The 18,089-nt window shown below is 44.1% G+C and overlaps 1 protein-coding gene across 21 annotated transcripts in view; it reads left to right on the plus strand.

The window, feature by feature from the left end:
- The first annotated feature begins 5,300 nt into the window (after window positions 1–5,300).
- PRRC2C (proline rich coiled-coil 2C) overlaps window positions 5,301–18,089 on the plus strand; it is a 79,121-nt gene continuing 66,332 nt past the window's right edge. For 17 of the 21 annotated variants that reach the window (XM_060276568.1, XM_060276570.1, XM_060276565.1 and 14 more), the window contains exons 1-3: window positions 15,189–15,339; window positions 17,078–17,255; window positions 17,907–18,016. In XM_060276568.1, coding sequence (XP_060132551.1) covers window positions 15,225–15,339; window positions 17,078–17,255; window positions 17,907–18,016 — 403 coding nt within the window. In that variant the 5' untranslated portion in view covers window positions 15,189–15,224. Of the gene's footprint in view, window positions 5,384–5,421; window positions 12,131–15,188; window positions 15,340–17,077; window positions 17,256–17,906; window positions 18,017–18,089 lie in introns of those variants that run through there. The other 4 variants (XM_060276560.1, XM_060276558.1, XM_060276559.1 and 1 more) reach the window with 4 other exon arrangements.

The following is an 18,089-nucleotide window of genomic DNA, read 5'->3' on the forward strand; positions in this document are numbered from 1 at the left end:
ACATTCGGTTTAATTGATACGTATTTGTATAATTTGAAATAATGGATGTGATATAATTGTGTTTTAATTGGAAAATTAATAAAAATATATTATAAAAAAAGATAATGCAGGCATCCCCAAACTTCGGCCCTCCAGATGTTTTGGACTACAATTCCCATCTTCCCCGACCACTGGTCCTGCTAGCTAGGGATCATGGGAGTTGTAGGCCAAAACATCAGTAGGGCCACAGTTTGGGGGTGCCTGTGATAATGCCTTATCTGATTGCCTTTCCTGGTAGTCTGGCCATTCCTTTGAGATTGTAATTACAGTACTTAATTCCTGAGACAATGGGAAGGTTCCCTCACCCCCTCCCTCCTTGCAGAGAAACCCTTGGTCAGTTTCGGAGTCAAAATGGTTTCAGAACTGTCTTCCTGTGTTGCTCCAGACATGTGGTTTATATATTTATGTACGTGTTTGTTCGGTACATTTGTGAACATTTATTATACCTAGCTATCCAGAGGTTTTTTTAATGCAATTGTTTTACCCGCTTAATGTAATGCTCATTAAGTCCCAGAGCAAGAAATGTCCAGTAGAATCATAGAATCAGAGAGTTGGAAGAGACCAAAGTCCAACCCCCTGCCAAGCAGGAAACACCTTCAAATCATTCCTGACATATGCCTGTCAAGCCTCTGCTTAAAGACGTCCAAAGAAGGAGACTCCACCACACTCCTTGGTAGCAAATTCCACTGCCGAACAGCTCTTACTGTAAGGAAGTTCTTCCTAATGTTTAGGTGGAATCTTCTTTCTTGTAGCTTGGATCCATTGCTCCGTGTCCGCTTCTCTGGAGCAGCAGAAAACAATCTTTCTCCCTCCTCCATATGACATCCTTTTATATATTTGAACATGGCTATCATATCACCCCTTAACCTTCTCTTCTCCAGGCTAAACATACCCAGCTCCCTAAGCCGTTCCTCATAAGGCATCGTTTCCAGGCCTTTGACCATTTTGGTTGCCCTCCTCTGGACACGTTCCAGCTTGTCAGTATCCTTCTTGAACTGTGGTGCCCAGAGCTGGACACTGTACTCCAGGTGAGGTCTGACCAGAGCAGAATACAGTGGTACTATTACTTCCCTAGATCTAGATGCTATACTCCTATTGATGCAGCCCAGAATTGTATTGGCTTTTTTAGCTGCTGCATCACACTGCTGACTCATGTCAAGTTTGTGGTCTACCAAGACTCGTAGATCCTTTTCACATGTACTGCTCTCAAGCCAGGTGTCACCCATCCTGTATTTGTGCCTTTCATTTTTTTTGCCCAAGTGTAGTACTTTACATTTCTCCCTGTTAAAATTCATCTTGTTTGCTTTGGCCCAGTTCTCTAATCTGTTCAGGTCATTTTGAAGTGTGATCCTGTCCTCTGGGGTATTAGCCACCCCTCCCAATTTGGTGTCGTCTGCAAACTTGCTCAGGATGCCCTCAAGCCCATCATCCAAGTCATTGATAAAGATGTTGAATAAGACTGGGCCCAAGACAGAACCCTGTGGCACCCCACTGGTCACTACTCTCCAGGATGAGGAGGAGCCATTGATGAGCACCCTTTGGGTTCGGTCAGTAAGCCAGTTACAAATCCACTGAATGGTAGCATTGTCTAGCCCGCATTTTACCAGCTTCTTTACAAGAATATCATGGGGCACCTTGTCAAGTATCAGTCAGATAGAGTGGTACCTCGGGTTACAGATGCTTCAGGTTACAAACTCCTCTAACCCAGAAATAGTACCTCAGGTTAAGAACATTGCTTCAGGATGAGAACAGAACTCGTGCTCCGGCGGCACAGCAACAGCAGGAGGCCCCATTAGCTAAAGTGGTGCTTCAGGTTAAGAACAGTTTCAGGTTAAGAACGGACCTCCGGAACGAATTAAGATCTTAACCAGAGGAACCACTGTAATCTCTGTCAATTGTGACCCCTTTTGTGTTCTTACACTGTAGAGTCAGAAACATAGATTTGGAAGTTTAAACTATTTTTTTTCTTCTCCATGCACCTATGAATAGAAGATGCATTTTTGTACTGTATTTTGCTAACATGCAGAGCCTCTCTTATCAGCTTTGCGTTGCAGAAAGACAAAGTAGCCTTGAAGAGACTAATGTTCCAAAGAACAATCACACAGAATGACCGCTTCATGTAACAGACTACCCAAAATGCAACACTTTGCAGGAGACAAAAGAATGGATGGATTTATAACTTCGTTTTTAAAATATGTGTTGTTATAATGGTGTATAATAGGTAGAAGCACATTTTTGTAGACCAATGAAAAGTAAGCACGAGGTGTTCACAAGCTGTCCATGCAGCTAGGCAGGGGCAGGCTGCACGGCGGTTGTTTGGCTTCTTGGGTGCTGCACATGGGCAAAGCCACTGGGTGTTCCCCAAAATGCTGGTGCTCCCCAGATGTCAGTGGGGGTTGCTATGCCACTATGTCCTTGGAAAAGATCATTCACGAGCTAATCATGTAAAGAGAATGTTATAAAAGTGTCTTGGATTTTGTATTTGGGGTCCAAAATTTGGAGAATTCCTCTGGACCATTTTATTCTTTCTGCAGACTGCAATAATAAATATCTATACAGTGGTACCTCAACATCCGAACGATTCGGCTTCTGAAGGTCGACAACCCCAGAAGTATTTTCCCCGCGTGCGCGTGTTCTGCGCCTGCACAAAGCAGTGTGCGCGCTTCGCGCATGCACACAAGTGGCGCTTTGACAACTGAAAACTTCGACTTATGAAGACGGCTGCGGAACGGATCGTCTTCGTAAGTCGAGGTACCACTGTATATATAAAAATGTAAAAGGGGCCTGCACGTTGCGTTGATCTTTCGCCAAAACCGCTTGACCGATTACGTTCAAATTTTGACACAACGTCAAATGTGAATGTCTGAGTAACACCATGCCCATTGGGAAGGCAGATGTGACACCTCTGCAACGTAAAACCCCCAAAACCTGGTCATTTGGAACCCTCAAATCACACAGCCAGGGAAGCTGGGAAACACTGTAGAAGGCAGAGAGAGATTCTGCAACAGCGCCCTCTAGTGACGACTACACTAGTACTACACCTAAAGTAGAAAAGCTTATCTCTCCACTTTATCTCTACTCTGCTATGCAGACTAGGCCGCTTTCAAGACTAGGCCGAGTGGAGGTGGGGGCTTACCTGGGGGAGGCTGGGGGGGAGGGCAGATCAGAATGTTTATTCGGCTTTACGCCCATCATAAAACACAACACAACAAAATAAATCAAATAAAACAGCGGACTCGTTCAAGCCACAAATAAGGGGGAGGGCACCGGATAGGTCATGGGTCGGGACAGGGTGAGCCCAATCACTGGGATGAGCCAGGGGGTGGGGGGAAGAGGGGGCAGGATAGGTAATGGGTCGGAACAGGGGGGGAGTCACAGGGATACGCGTGTTTAAACATAACACGTGTAAAACAGGGGGACACTGAAGGTGAGGGGGGTCTGAAGGGGGGGTCTGAGGCTCCATTTAACAGAATGACCCACAGCAACACGTGGCAGGGCCAGCTAGTATATAACAGGGCCAGCTAGTATATAACAGGTGTCCCTACCCTGACATTCATCCCGCTCATGCCACTGTCACAGAGTATAGGATATGTCGTCACTCAAAACCTTAACAAAGCACACTCGCACCCAGAGTCTATAAAGAACAGGAAGAACTTAACTCTGAAAATAGGGTGTGTTGTCTGGGGTCATATCTCTCATGCACATTTAGAGCTCACAAGTGGAAACTTGTGATGGGAAGTTATGACGAAAGGGCACAGGACATAAAGGGGGCACTAGCTTAAACAGCATCATAGCCCTCCTAGGACGGAGCTTGAGCATGTTGCTAACACTTCTCCATGTAGAACCCTCACCATATCAAACACTCAACACCAAACCACCTTGTGAGGGTCCCAGATCACTCCACACCCCACAAGTAAGCAAGAGTGGGGGTACACATCTTGTTATATATAACTGCAGAAACTGAGAAGGAAAAATTGGCTTTGGCTTTTACAGCCCAACTCCCCATCAACGGACTCTGTGTCCCTTAAGTCCATTACTGGTCAGAGAAGAATTCATGGAGGCAGGAACCAGTCAAAGCACGTCAAATCTTTATTTTTCTGTTGCAACAGAGTCCTTTCCCCTTCCCGTCTTGCAGGAGGTGAGGACCCAGAAAAAGTATGTAGGAAATTGCCCAACCCCCAACCAAAGGCCACCTTACAAGCATCATACCAGTGTCACACAGAAAGGAGGAGGTCTACAACAGAAATGTGAGAGGCGTTCCTCCTGCCTGACAAGATACAGTACCTGATAATGCTTGCTGATCACCTTATCCTTGTCTGTCTGGGTCATTCTTTTGAAATAGTAAATACCTTAGTTCTTGAATCCATTGTCCCAGATCTCCCCTATTCCCTTCGCCATATGTGAGCACCACACCTACTGCTCTGACATTCTTCTCCTCAATAGCCAGCAAGCAGTGCACAGGGGAATGCAGTAATTAACTAATTTCTACTGTTTTCCAGTAGGTATTCTTCTGTATTCTTTCTCCCTCATCCCTCATGACCCATATCCAGCACAACCTCTGAAATATGCTCGGAGTCAAGAGTGAATTTCATGCTCTTTATTCAGCTCATAGTCATCAAGGAGGAGAAGAGAAGACGAATGGCTCTTTTCCCCAAACCGTCTGCTTATATACATTATTTATACAATGGGCCTTGCGTGATTGGCTACTTCAGGGCTACACCTGTGGGCCAATTATATTGTGGATTGACTTCTGCCTGCAGCCTGATTGGCTGCTCCTACAGGCCAATCAGGTAGCAGATTCACTTCTGCCAGCCGCCTGATTGGCTGCTCCAGCAGGCCAATCAGGTTGAGGATTCACTTCCACCTGGAGTTGGATTGGGTAGCTCCCGCTGATTCTGAATCCTATTGTTCTAGGATTCAGCTCAGTACATAACAACCTCCTTGCCCTTACTTTTAAAGCTAACTCAGGTGCAGCTGATAGGTCCACAAAGTGATGGAAACCTCTTGCATCCGCCTTGTACCAACCCTGATAACTAAACATAGCCCTCCTGTTTAGAGGCGCACAGCAACACAGCACGCAACGTGCGCGCCCACGGCCCCGCTGCCATTCCCGAGGCGCCCCGTAGGTGGCGCCGCACTCCCAGCTCAGATTTGACTCCGCGGCTGGCGTCTGAAAGGGAAGGCAGGCGCCGGCCAGAGCGCCGAAGCCCCAGGGTCACGTGGAGCGAGGCGCCGCGTGCGTGGTGAGGTCAGACGCTCGCGAGGCGCCGCCGGCTTGGCTACCCGCCCGCCATCTTGGCCCTGCTGTGTGTGGAGGCGACGCAAGGCGCTTACTTCGGCCTCGGTGAGTGCGCTCCTGAGGCGGCTTCGCGCGGGGCTAACGGGAGGCAGGGAGGGAAAGCGGGGACGGAGGGCGGCGGCGAGGAGGAGCGGGGCGCGTCAAGCCGATGCCGGCGGCCGTTGGAGGAGGGTTCGCCCTCGCGCACCCGGCGAGGGCGGCGGGCCTTGGCAGCGGGGAGGGAGAGAAAGAGGAGCGATTCCTGCCTCCTCCTCCTCCTCCTCCTCCCCCCTCTTCTGAATGGGGTTATTGTGTGTTGGGGGCAGGGATGCTGCTGTGCTTGGTGGCGGGAGGAATGAAGAGAGGGGTCTGGGGTGGGCAGAGAAGAGCGCGAAGGAATCGGCAACGCGGCCTTATTTCCCCATCCCTTGCGCATCCTGCCTTTTTCCACTTTGAAGGCTTTCCGGCGCCATTCTTTCGTCCCCGCTTCCCTTTTCCCTTTTTACGCGTAAGCTTCCGGCGCGTCCCTTTCCCCCTCGCCCTCGTCCTCTTCTCCAGATTCCTTCCTTGTGAGAGGAAAAATGAGTAACTTTCTCCTGACTAATCCAGTCCTAGGCTGCTGCGGATCCTTTATTACTTGGGGATGCACCACCACCGCCCGATTTAATTCGTTTCGTCAGGCAGGGGTGAGGTTTTGCAGCAGCCCACTCGGGGATACAGTTAACTGGCTGGTTGTAAAAAAAAAAAAAAGTCCATCCCAGCCTACACCCTGAAGGGTTCTTCAGGACGGCTAGCAATCTATAAAACCTGATGAAAACCCTATCTGGTAATTAAAATGTCAGCAATAAAACCGGTGATGCCTAAAAGAACCTTCCGCTTCCAGAGGTCTAGATTAATATGAATGCCTTCAGATTTTGCCAGAACATGGCTAAGGAAAGGGAGTTCCATCGTAGGTGGAGAAAGGCCTCTCTCACACTTTCACCCTCAACTGCACTGCAAAGTTTTGGTTGGGCTGTATGGAGAAAGGTGCACCTTCAAGTACTTTGGTCCCAGGACAATGAGATGGTGGATGCCAGTGTATGTGAGAAGGGGGGTTGATTGGGGAAGAAAAAGTGATTTATTTGCCATCCGAGAATAGCACCTCAGTGGGCTCCAATACACAGTTACCTACTCCTACCAGCCTTCCTAAACATAGAGTTCTTCACTGGAGTCATTGTGCTGAGAAAATGTAAACTTACTCATTGGTTCACATGTTTGCATTACTTCTAGCATCTTGAAAATACAAGAACTGGTACAAATTAGTTATTGACATTTGCGGGTTTGTAATCATTGTCATATAATAAAGCTGGGGCATCTTCCCTAGGAGAGACTATGGTTGTATTGCCATTATTTGGCTACCACACATTTGGTGGTGTTTGAAGAGAGGAAGGCTGTTTAAGCCTAGTCTATGTGACATCAGTATGAAATTGATGCGGAAGAGAAAAACCTGGGCTGGGGGGTGGGGTGGGGTGGGAACAGGAGATAAAGTGAATAAGTCCCATACAGGCCATTGCTTGATACAAACAGCCACCATCCTAGCCTCTTTAAACCATCTTGTTGTATAAGCTTAAAATATGTCCTATTGGTGTTCCTACAACAAATTTTTACTTGCTTTGGTGGCCAAGCTGGATATTGTGGTCATTGGGACCCTCTCACTCCCCTTGTCACTGACCTCAAGCTGTACCTCTGTGCTCAGGACAATCCTTGGCTCCTCTCTCCACTACCAAGTTTGGAGCTAGAAATGATTCCCTTCATCACACTCTAGGGGGTCTCATCAATGCAGTTTCCAATAAGGCCTCTGCCACCTTTCCTGCTTGGGAGAAGGTGAGTGGAGTGGTGGAGAAGCGACCAAGTGCCCCATTCCTCATTTACACTCACCATAGAAAGCAATGTGCCAGGTGCATTTTGCACCTGACTATTGGCCACTTGTGACCATGTGAAGATGGCTGGGCACCAGGATGGTGCCTGATGTTTCCACCATCTAGAGCAGGCATCCGCAAACTGCAGCCCTCCAGATGTTTTGGCATACAACTCCCATGATCCCTAGCTAACAGGACCAGCGGTCGGGGAAGATGGGAATTGTAGTCCAAAACATCTGGAGGGCCGAAGTTTGGGGATGCCTGGTCTAGAGGTACATGCCTGGGGATCCTTGGATCTTGGCTGTTTTCACACACTAGCAACACTTCCTGTAGAATTCTATCAGTTGTATTTTATCTGCACACTCAGGATGAATTTCAGGAACCAAAAAGTCATATTAAAAATACGACTTTTGAGCTGTCTGGCCCAAAAATGGCAACTAGGCATTCTGCTTTGGTGACTGTAACCTGACTTAAGGGGTTGGTGCCTAGCTTATATACTGTACAGTGGTACCTCTACTTACGAATGTTTCTACTTACGAACGGAGCTCCGTCTGCCATCTTGGATGCGGTTTAGATAGGATTTTTTCTACTTACAAATTTTTAGATAGGGTTATCTATCTATTTTGGTGACTTACGATTTTTTTCTCACAATGCATTCCTATGGGATTTGACTTACAAATTTTTTCGACTTACAAATATGCATTCGGAACGCATTAAATTCGTAAGTAGAGGTAACACTGTATATGAGTTTTTAACACTGCAAGATGGGCCAGACATATTTTTCAATACGGTTCCTGAAATTCATTCTGATTGTGCAGACACACTGTACAATATAACTGATAGAATTCTACAGGATGTGCAGTTCCAAAGTTGCCCGCTGCAGGTTACCATGCATATCAGAGGGCAGTGTCGTGACATGTATGGAAAGCAAAATGTGGAACTCTGGTTATCATAATAAAGCTACCAGTACTTGAGGTTGGGGAAAGTATGGTCTGGAGTTCAGCTCCTACCATCCCTAACTTCTACCATGCTGGCTGGGACTGGTGGAAGTTGGAGTCCTACAATATCTTGAGGACTACAGGGCCTCCTTCCTACTTTGAAGTCAAATTCTGAAAATTTTAAAGTAAGATCACAGCCATTTCTTATTTCTTTACCTATAAACTTCTACTTCTACTGTGGGATATCTGAACATACTTTGGTACTTTTAACTTTTCTGGCTTCAACTTCTTAATGCTTAGTGCTTGACGAGAATTTTTGTTTACCTCTTACTGCTGAATTTACATTCTGAATCTAGCATTGTGAGTTCTGCTGATTACTGTCAGCTTGGTAGAAGAAGTCTACCCTAGAGGGGAGTCACTACTGTATGAGGATTCTTCTTATTTCCTTGGTGTCTTTGCCAAATGCTTTCATCTCACCCAGCTTCTATCAGCAGTACAGGTTTCAGACAATTGCAAGTACACTTCTGTCTTAGCATTAATAACAACAACAATTTTATTATTTGTATGCCACTCATCTGACTGGGTTGCCCAAGCCACCCTGGGCAGCTGCCCAGCAGAATAGTAAAAACACGATAAAACATCAAACATTTAAAATTTCCCTAAACAGGGCTGCCTTCAGATGTCTTCTAAAAGTCAAATAGTTGTTTATTTCCTTGACATATGATGGGAGGTGGTTCCACAGGGTGGGTGTGACTACTGAGAAGTGCCTCCCCCTGGTTCCCTGTAACCTCACTTCTTTCAGTGAGGGAACTGCCAGAAGGCCCTCAGTGCTTGATCTCAGTGCCCCAGCTGAACAGTGGTGGTGGAGATGCTCCTTTTGATGTACAGGGCCAAAGCCATTTAGGGCAGGGGTTTGCAAACTTTTTCAGCAGGGGGCCGGTCCACTATCCCTCAGACCTTGTTAGGTGCTGGACTATATTTTTTTGGGGGGGAAATGAACGAATTCCTATGCCTTATATAAAATACCCAGAGATGTATTTTAAATAAAAGCACACATTCTACTCATGTAAAAACACACTGATTCCCGGACCGTCCGTGGGCCGGATTTAGAAGGCGATTGGGCCGGATGTGGGCCTTGGGCCTTAGATTGCCTACCCATGGTTTAGGGCTTTAAAAGTCAGCATCAACACTTTGAATTGTGCTTGGAAATGTACTGGGAGCCAATGTAGATCCTTTAAGAGCAGTGTTATATGGTCCCAGTGGCTGCTCCCAGTCACCGGTCTTTCTGCCACATTCTGGATTAATTGTAGTTTCCGAGTCACCTTCAAAGGTAGCCCCACATAGAGCGCATTGCGGTAGTCCAAGCGGGAGATAACCAGAGCATACACTTCTCTGGCGTGACAGTGCACAGGCAGGTTGGGTCTCAGCTGACATACCAGATGAAGCTGGTAGACAGCTGCCCTGGACACAGAATTGACATGCCTCCATGGACGAGCCCAAAATTATTCCCAAGCTGCATACCTGGTCCTTCAGGGCACAGTTACCCATTCAAGACTAGGGAGTCCACATCTGCCCGCCCCCTGTCTCCCTATAACAGTACTTCTGTCTTGTCAGGATTCAACCTCAATCTATTAGCAGCCACCCATTCTCCAATCACTGCCGGATACTCACACGAGACCTTCACTGCCTTCACTGGTTCCAATTTAAAGGAGAGGTAGTGCTGGGTATCATCCGCATACTGGTGTACACCCAGCCCAAACCTCTTGGTGATCTATCTATCACAACGGCTTCATAAAGATGTTGAAAAGCATGAGGAAGAGGACCGAGCCCTGAAGCACCTCACAAGTGAGAGCCCAGAGGTCTGAACACTCTCCTCCAACACCACTTTTTGTACATGGCCCAGGAGGAAGGAGTGGAACCACTGTATAACAGTGCCCCCAGCTCCCAAGTCCTCTGGGCAATCCTTCCCTTCCACCCACCCACTCCATGCATGCTCCACCTCCCTCCAATGACTAGGTAGATCATTGCCAGTTTTTAAATACTGGGAATACTGATTTAACGGGCTTGCCGATCAGAAGGTCGGCGGTTCGAATCCCCACAACAGGGTGAGCTCCTGTTGCTCGGTCCCTGCTCCTGCCAACCTAACAGTTCGAAAGCACATCAAAGTGCAAGTAGATAAATAGGTACCTCTCCAGCGGGAAGGTAAACAGCGTTTCCATGTGCTGCTCTGGTTCGCCAGAAGCGGCTTAGTCATGCTGGCCACATGACCTGGAAGCTGTACGCTGGCTCCCTCGGCCAATAAAGCGAGATGAGCACCGCAACCTCAGAGTTGTCCGCGACTGAACCTAATGGTCCATACCTTACTTAATATGTTTGCAAAATGATGTTGTGCATCTGACCAGAAACCATGTTAAGTCATAACTACATAAGAGTATTATTATTAATACTGTTACTTCATTCTTCAAAAGCCTGCATCTTTGTCACATATTATTATGATGTCATATTTTGCATATTTTCTTTTTTTTACCTGTAGAGGGAATCAGTGTTAGAAACTCAGATATACAAGCTAGGGGTCAAATGGCTCCTTAAACCAAAGTTACAGTCTCGCCTTGTGATAGATTATCAGTTAAACATCTGGATAGTTCAGATGATAACCTTGAGCTATGTTACGGATTATTAGAAAAAGAAGAAGTCACTTTATCCAGGGATAAAGTGACCCCATGCATGCACCTCCAGATGATGGAGATGTCAGACACCACCTTGGCGCCCAGGCATCTTCACTTGGTCACAAGTGGCCTGCTGCAAAATGTGCCTGGCTAATTTCAAACACTGGAGAGAATGTCTTTAAAATATCCTCATATAGGGTTGGTTTCGCCAGCAGCTCTCACAGTTTCTGGGGCCAAGTATGGGATTATAGGAACCTGCACACAGCATAGTTTTGTCGAATTTCCAATGTTTCTCCATTCTGCTTCACTCTGCCGTGGTGTAGCCAAAGCATCACAAAAGAAAGTGGCAAACAAAAATGAAATTCCAATGACTAATAGGAATAAGATCTCATTGTTAGTTGGGAAAATAGAACTGTATTTTATCAGCATTTTATTTTAACAGTATTTTATTTACATGAAAAGATTTGCATAATTACAAAAGTAGCCATAAACAATAAATAAAACACAACAAAATTGAACACTTTCCACATATTTCTAAATACAGTAGAACCTTGGCTTTCGAATGTAATCTGTTCTTGAAGTCTGTTCAACTTGCGAAATGTTTGAAAACTGAAAATCAAAGGGCTGTTAGCAAAGTTAATGGTGAAAATGGGAAAACGTGCTGTGGAAGTTGTTTGACTTCCGAGGCGTGTTCGAAAACAGAAGCATTCACTTCTGGGTTTTTGGTGTTTGGCTTCTGAAACGTTCAGCAGCTGTGACATTCAAAAACCAAGATTTGACTGTATAAAGATAGAAAATAATATCAATAACAGCTGAATACCCCTCCAAAAAATACCCCAGTCCAAGAGTCTGTTCAGCAGCCTCAGCTTTTATAGCTGGAGTCAATCAGCTACATAATTTATATCCAAATGATTTAATATTAATCTAGTTATTATTTACCATGTCATTCCGAACCAAACAAACTGTAGTTTATCTAAAAAGGAAACTTCCAATCTCAGTCCCCCACGTTCTGCTAGTGGAAGAGATGAACAAGTAGGCACTGCTAGCCTCACTATTCCTTAGCCAGGGAATGTCATGAGGTTGCTATCTCTTCCCTTCCTTTAAGATGGAGAACAGAATTCCACATCCGTCATCGGTCTGGCAAATGCACCAAGGTTTTCTGGCTGTGTTGTCTTTCTACTTTGTTTTCTGAACTGCCCCAAAGACAAGATAACTAACTGTAATTCATTGCAATGTTGTATACAGTCATACCTTGGATCTCAAACGCCTTGGCTCCCAAACAAATCGGTCCCGAACAATCGAAACCCAGAAGTGAGTGTTCTGATTTTTGAATGATTTTCGGAAGCTGTGCCTTGGTTTTCAAACGATTCCAGGAGTCTAATGGACTCCCAGAATGCATTGTGTTTGAGAACCAAGGTACGATTGTATATGGATAGAACATTTTTTTAAAACTGGAAATGTTAATGTGCTGAGCTGTCAGTAACTGGATTTCCCCTGGCTGGTTTAAAAAATACATTTTCACCTAGTAAAAATCATCCCGGTAAACTACTTGACCTCAAGCCAGACATACTGGCATGCAAGATGTGGAAACCTATTTCTTTCATTTTCCTATGCTTTGATGAGAGTATGAATGATTCAGCAGATGCTGACATATGCCATTTGTAATTTGGCATATATTGATAGTCAGAACTGTTACGTCTCCTCTTTAGTTTGTGATTACATACCACTTGAAACCACGTAACAGTTGACTCTGCATACCACATACAGCTGTGGCCTTTTTGCATTATTGGAATCAGAAAAGGAGGGCTATTTTTTTAAAAGTGTTGGACCTTAACAACATCACAGATGTCATATGCAGCTAGTATAGAATGTGGTGGCTAGCCTGCTTGTGAGAGAAAACAGCTGCCAGCAAACCCCAACATAAGATGTGATCATACTGTACTTGGAGCATAATTATATTACAAAAAAGTGATAATCCTGTTTGATTGACTGCATATAGGCTGCACAGTCTATAGATGTATGTGATGGTTTACTGAGAAAAATGTTGTAGAAAACAACAGAAGGAATATGGAAGCAATATTTCAGCAAGTGATGTTAGGTTTGGTTTTTTTAGAAACTTTGAATTGGATTTTTTCCAGTAAATTTTTAACTCTCTTAAGTTAACAGAGTTCTGATTTAGTATGTTTAATTTATATTTAGTAAACAAAACTTCTAAAAGTATTGTTGAGGTGTTAACTTTTCAAATATTTATACAGAATAGAAGATTTTCTCAATAGTAAAAAATAACAGAACACATTTTTGACTACATCAGCAAAGTATGTGATGTTATTCAAAGAGTTAAATTATTTTTAAATGCCTGTAAATTTTTAAAGGTATCATAATTCATAGAATACATTTCTCTTTCATTATTTACCGTAGATTTTAATGTGATGTGATGAAGACACTGAAAACTGTTAACATAAAAAGTTTTGCATGCCTGTAGAGTTGTTTGCATAAATATATTGACTTCCTAGGGATCAGCAATTACAGCTTTGATTTCATATTTGCCATTCTAGCCATAAGGTTTGCTATTTCGTTTATTTAATATTACTCTTCAAAAAATTATAGAACTAGAGCAATTCCGTGGGAAAACGTAACATGACATGACATGATCTTAGCTAGGAATGCAGTTTGGGATGACTCGGTTGTTAGCATTAGTACATCTGAGCAACAAGCCACATGATCTTGTGCAGATTCGATTTGTGTAGTGGCAGTTTTTGGAGGAAGATAAACTGCAACAGGAAACATGCCATGTTTCCTCAGCAACACATTGGTGTTTCAGTTGTGTCCATGGAAGTTGCATATTCGTTAATGATCAGTTCCCTTAATTTGCCCATTGATGATCAGTTTCTTTAACATGCCTACCAGGCCTTCCCATTTGGCCCACAAGTGAGATGTGGGGGAGGTAAAGACATGTCTCAACTGAAAGGAGTATTTCAAGCTGATTGGCAGCACCTGCAAAATCCTGTGCAAAGGGGTTCCACAAGATCTATAACTTATAGCTGATTTTCTGGTCATGTGGAGTACTTTGCTTTGGGCTCCATGAGACCCAACAATCAGCTGAAAGTTTTGCAGGCTGTGCATTCATTTGCTTGCACATGCAGGCAAAAAGAGGGTAACCTGATGCCATTGTGATGTCAAGTGATAGGTGGCTGTCCCAATTCATCTCTCACATTTGGTCCATGGCAGTGTAGAGCCAAATCCATCTTCCCACCCCAATTTAAATATAACATTTAAATCACATACAGTGTTTTACTGAATTGTTTTTCTTTTCAGATACTTCAAATCAAATACCTTTAGCTGTTGGGGAAATACAACACGGAAAATTATCCTGACATACTTTTTGGCTTTAGTTTAATTTACTAAATATGTTAACATCCTAACTAGTTTTGAGGGGGAAATCAGAACAAAAAAAGTTAGTTCAAAATTTTCTGGAAAATCAATATCATGAATTGTGAAATTGTTTTAATGATGAATGCATGTCAGCATCTCAACAATAGTCTTTCAGCAGCATTGCTTCAATGCAGTGTTGCAGTTCATTCGACCACTGCCTGTGCTGTGGCAGTATCTTGAGCCAAGTATTCCTATACTCTGGTAGGAAAGCCCATCCTGTTACATTATCCATTGTAATACAGTGGTACCTCGGTTTATGAACACAATTGGTTCGGGAGGTCTGTTCATAAACTGAAGCGAACTTTCCCATTGAAAGTAATGGAAAGTGGATTAATCCATTCTAGACGGTCCGCCGAGTACTTCAACTGAAGCGTTCATAAACTGATGCAAACTTTCCCATTGAAAGTAATGGAAAGTGGATTAATCCATTCCAGACGGGTCCGCGGAGTACTCAACCTGAAGCGTACTTAACCCGAAGCATGGGTGTAATTGGTTCCAGAAGCATAGCTGCCAAGTTTTCCCTTTTCTCGCGAGGAAGCCTATTCAGCATAAGGGGAAATCCCTTTAAAAAAGGGATAACTTGGCAGCTATGTCCAGAAGTCTGTTCATAAACTGAAGCATTCATAAACTGAAGCGAACTTTCCCATTGAAAGTAATGGAAAGTGAATTAATCCATTCCAGATGGGTCCGCGGTGTTCGTAAACCGAAAATTCGTAAACCGAGGTGTTCATAAACCGAGGTTCCACTGTAATACACAATAGGCAGAGCTATGTCATGATGGGACAGTTGCAGCAGCACCTTTTTTTCTGAATGCCTCTTTTCTCAAATAAGCTATGTCACTTTCACTGGTTAACATGTCTAAAGACATGTTAAAGGGGGGCTTTGATGTCAGGTGCATATTTCTTTATTGTCTAATGAGTTTTCCTTTCATTTTGAGAGGGTGAACAAGGAGGCTCTAGCTCAATGAACTGAAATGTCTGAAAAGTCAGGACAGAACACAAAAGCAAAGGATGGAAAAACCAAGTATGCAACACTTAGTCTGTTTAATACCTATAAAGGAAAGACTCTGGAAACACAGAAAGCTGCAGGTATGTAAAATAATATGAGCTGCTACTGTTTGAGAAATACTCATTGCTGATAGCTTTGTTTGCGTTATTAAAGTATCTCATCTAAATTTAATAAGTTGTTTATAGTTGGCTACCATTTTGAGTTATATCAATGATGTCCTTCCACTTGCGCAAGAGGACTGCTAATCTCTCCCCCTCCAGTCCCACCCATGCTCTCCAGATCTGCTCTGGAGAGTCCTAATAAATCTAAATAATGCGTTTCGTCTACTATTGTTGAACACACTATTGAGGGAAAGAATCTTGCATTCTTTCTTTAGGCCTTCTATGAGCTGAGAGATTTCTCTTTTGGCAGCCATTTGGCCTGCTAAGTAATGTACTTGTTTAAAACTTCCCTAGCATTTTATCCTTAACTTGTTGTCTGCCATCTCTCATTCTTTTATCTATGATTGTTTTGTGCATTTTGAATTTTATTCTTTTACTAGCTGGCCCTGCCACATGTTGCTGTGGCTTAGTCTATTAAATGGGTCCTCAGAGTCCCCCTTCTGACTCCTCCCCCCACCCCTCCGGGCTCATCCCTGTGATCGGCCCCACCCTGTCCCGACCCATGATGTTTCCCACCCCTGTCTCCCCCCCACCTCTATTCGGCCTAGTCTGCAAACCTCTAGTATGCAAAGCCGAACTGAGCTGCTGTGGAGTGGGAAGCTTTCCTACCTGCAGTACCAGTGTAGCCGCTGCTAGAGGCCGCTGTTGTGCAAGGTCTCCTGATTCTATTTCCCAGCATGCACTTTAGGGAGAGTTGTGTGTTTTTGAACACGGGGGCTCCAAACAATCAGAAAAATATTGTTTCTATTCTATTCATTGAACTTATTGAAACTTAGCACTGAAGGGGTCGTTTCTGTATTCATAGGTTTGTAGAACAATAGGATTAAGGTCTTTTTCTCAACTCTGTTCATGTTATAACATTTTTGCTGTGAAGAAGAGGCATGTGATCTCTGTTGAGTCAAATTCAGTTTTGAGAACTGTAAAAGTAAACCAAACATCTGTGATAATATCTTGTAGGCAGAGAAACTGCCCAATAATCTTACAAAAACCTCTGGAAGAGCATGACATTGTGAATGGATTAATGGAATTTATTTACCCCAAAAATTAAACATATAAAACCTTATTCTACATAATTAAAAAATTAATCTTTATTTCATGATGGAATAACCTTTGGATGGTAATATATTTTCCCCAAAAAGCATTTTATTTTTAAAAAATCCGATTTAAAAAAAATCTGATTTAAATAAAAAAAAATCCGATATATTTTTTTTAAAAAAATCATTGATTTTTATCCACCCTGCTCTGTATTCACTTCCATGTTTTTGGAGTACCGCTTGTGTTGGAGTACCACTTGTACCTTGTAATAACAGGTACTTTGTGAGGAATACATTCATTGTACTTTGTTTCCTGCATACAGTACTGAGTTTTTATATTTTGTCCTGAACCCTTGTATTTTCTATTGATACATCCTCTCCTGTGGAACAGCATCCTGGTTGAGATATGAGAGGCACCCATTTTATGGCAACAATGGAAGTCATATTTGTCTCAATAGAAGGACAGGGTGCATGTAGAATAAATACCAAAGCAATCCTAACTTGGGACCTAGGAGCAATGGATTCGCAAATCTTCCAAGTTCTACTTCGAATCCTATTTCTTTGATAAATCTGTACATTTCTGTGACAGAGTCAGCAGTTCAAAATGTCTTTTCTTGATGCAGTCACAACACGCCATGGATTACAGAGTCTTGGAAAAGTTGCCATTTCACGAAGGATGCCCCCTCCTGCTAATCTCCCCAGTCTTAAAGCAGAAAACAAAGGCAATGATCCGAATATAAACATTGTGCCTAAGGATGGCACAGGATGGGCTTCTAAACAAGAGCAACATGAGGAAGAAAAGTAAGTTAAAGGTCAAAGTTAAATTCTCATTAAGAATAGTGGTGTAAAGTTTTGGTATATGCCACAAGAGCACTTTGGAAGATCCATGGTGTCAGGGGATTGTTGCAGCTACTCTTGAGTAAAGACGCTTCAGTCCGCACTGTCTTTAAGAGTTTTATTGTGCATACTATTTACAGTGCAGAGATCACAGAAAACATGACTGCCTAGTCCGATTCAGAACCCGGCAATGGCTGCCGCCTGTTTTTCGGCCAGCATAAAAGCCTGGGCACCCCAAAATGCCGCCCCTTCGCCCTACGTGTGGGCGCGTGCCTCAATTCGGGCGCCGGAAGGAGAGGTTTCCCCTCTTGCTGGCTGGGGCAGCGCCTGGGCTCCGACGTCTTGCTGAGTCCCTCATCCGCTGACCCTCGACCAGAGCAGTGCCTCATTCCCTCCTCCTGACTCGCCGCTTGTGCTGTCGCTGGGCGAAGTGCTGGTCAGGATGACGGGGGGGGGGAGGCTCCCTGTAGGAAGTCCCCGTGACACATGGCAAACACTTAATTTAATGATTCAAGAGTCTGAATTCTCTGTCTTCTATAAGTAACATTCTCTTTTAAACCCTGCTAAAACATTTGTGCTAACAAGATTGCTTCTTCACATTTCTTATTGCTTCAGACCACCAGAAGTGCCACAGACCCAGCCAAAGCCTGCAGCTCCTGCTCCTCCAGAAGCACCTCCTGTTGCCAAATCATGGGCCAATACCAAGCAAGGTGGGCAGGGTGATGGTAAGTGGAGGTGGGCCGGCCTAGTTGGGCTAGCAGTTCCACTTTGCATTGCCATCTTAGGACAGTTGGTCTT

This window comes from Zootoca vivipara, chromosome 7 (assembly GCF_963506605.1).
Source record: "Zootoca vivipara chromosome 7, rZooViv1.1, whole genome shotgun sequence".
Classification (NCBI taxonomy): domain Eukaryota; kingdom Metazoa; phylum Chordata; class Lepidosauria; order Squamata; family Lacertidae; genus Zootoca; species Zootoca vivipara.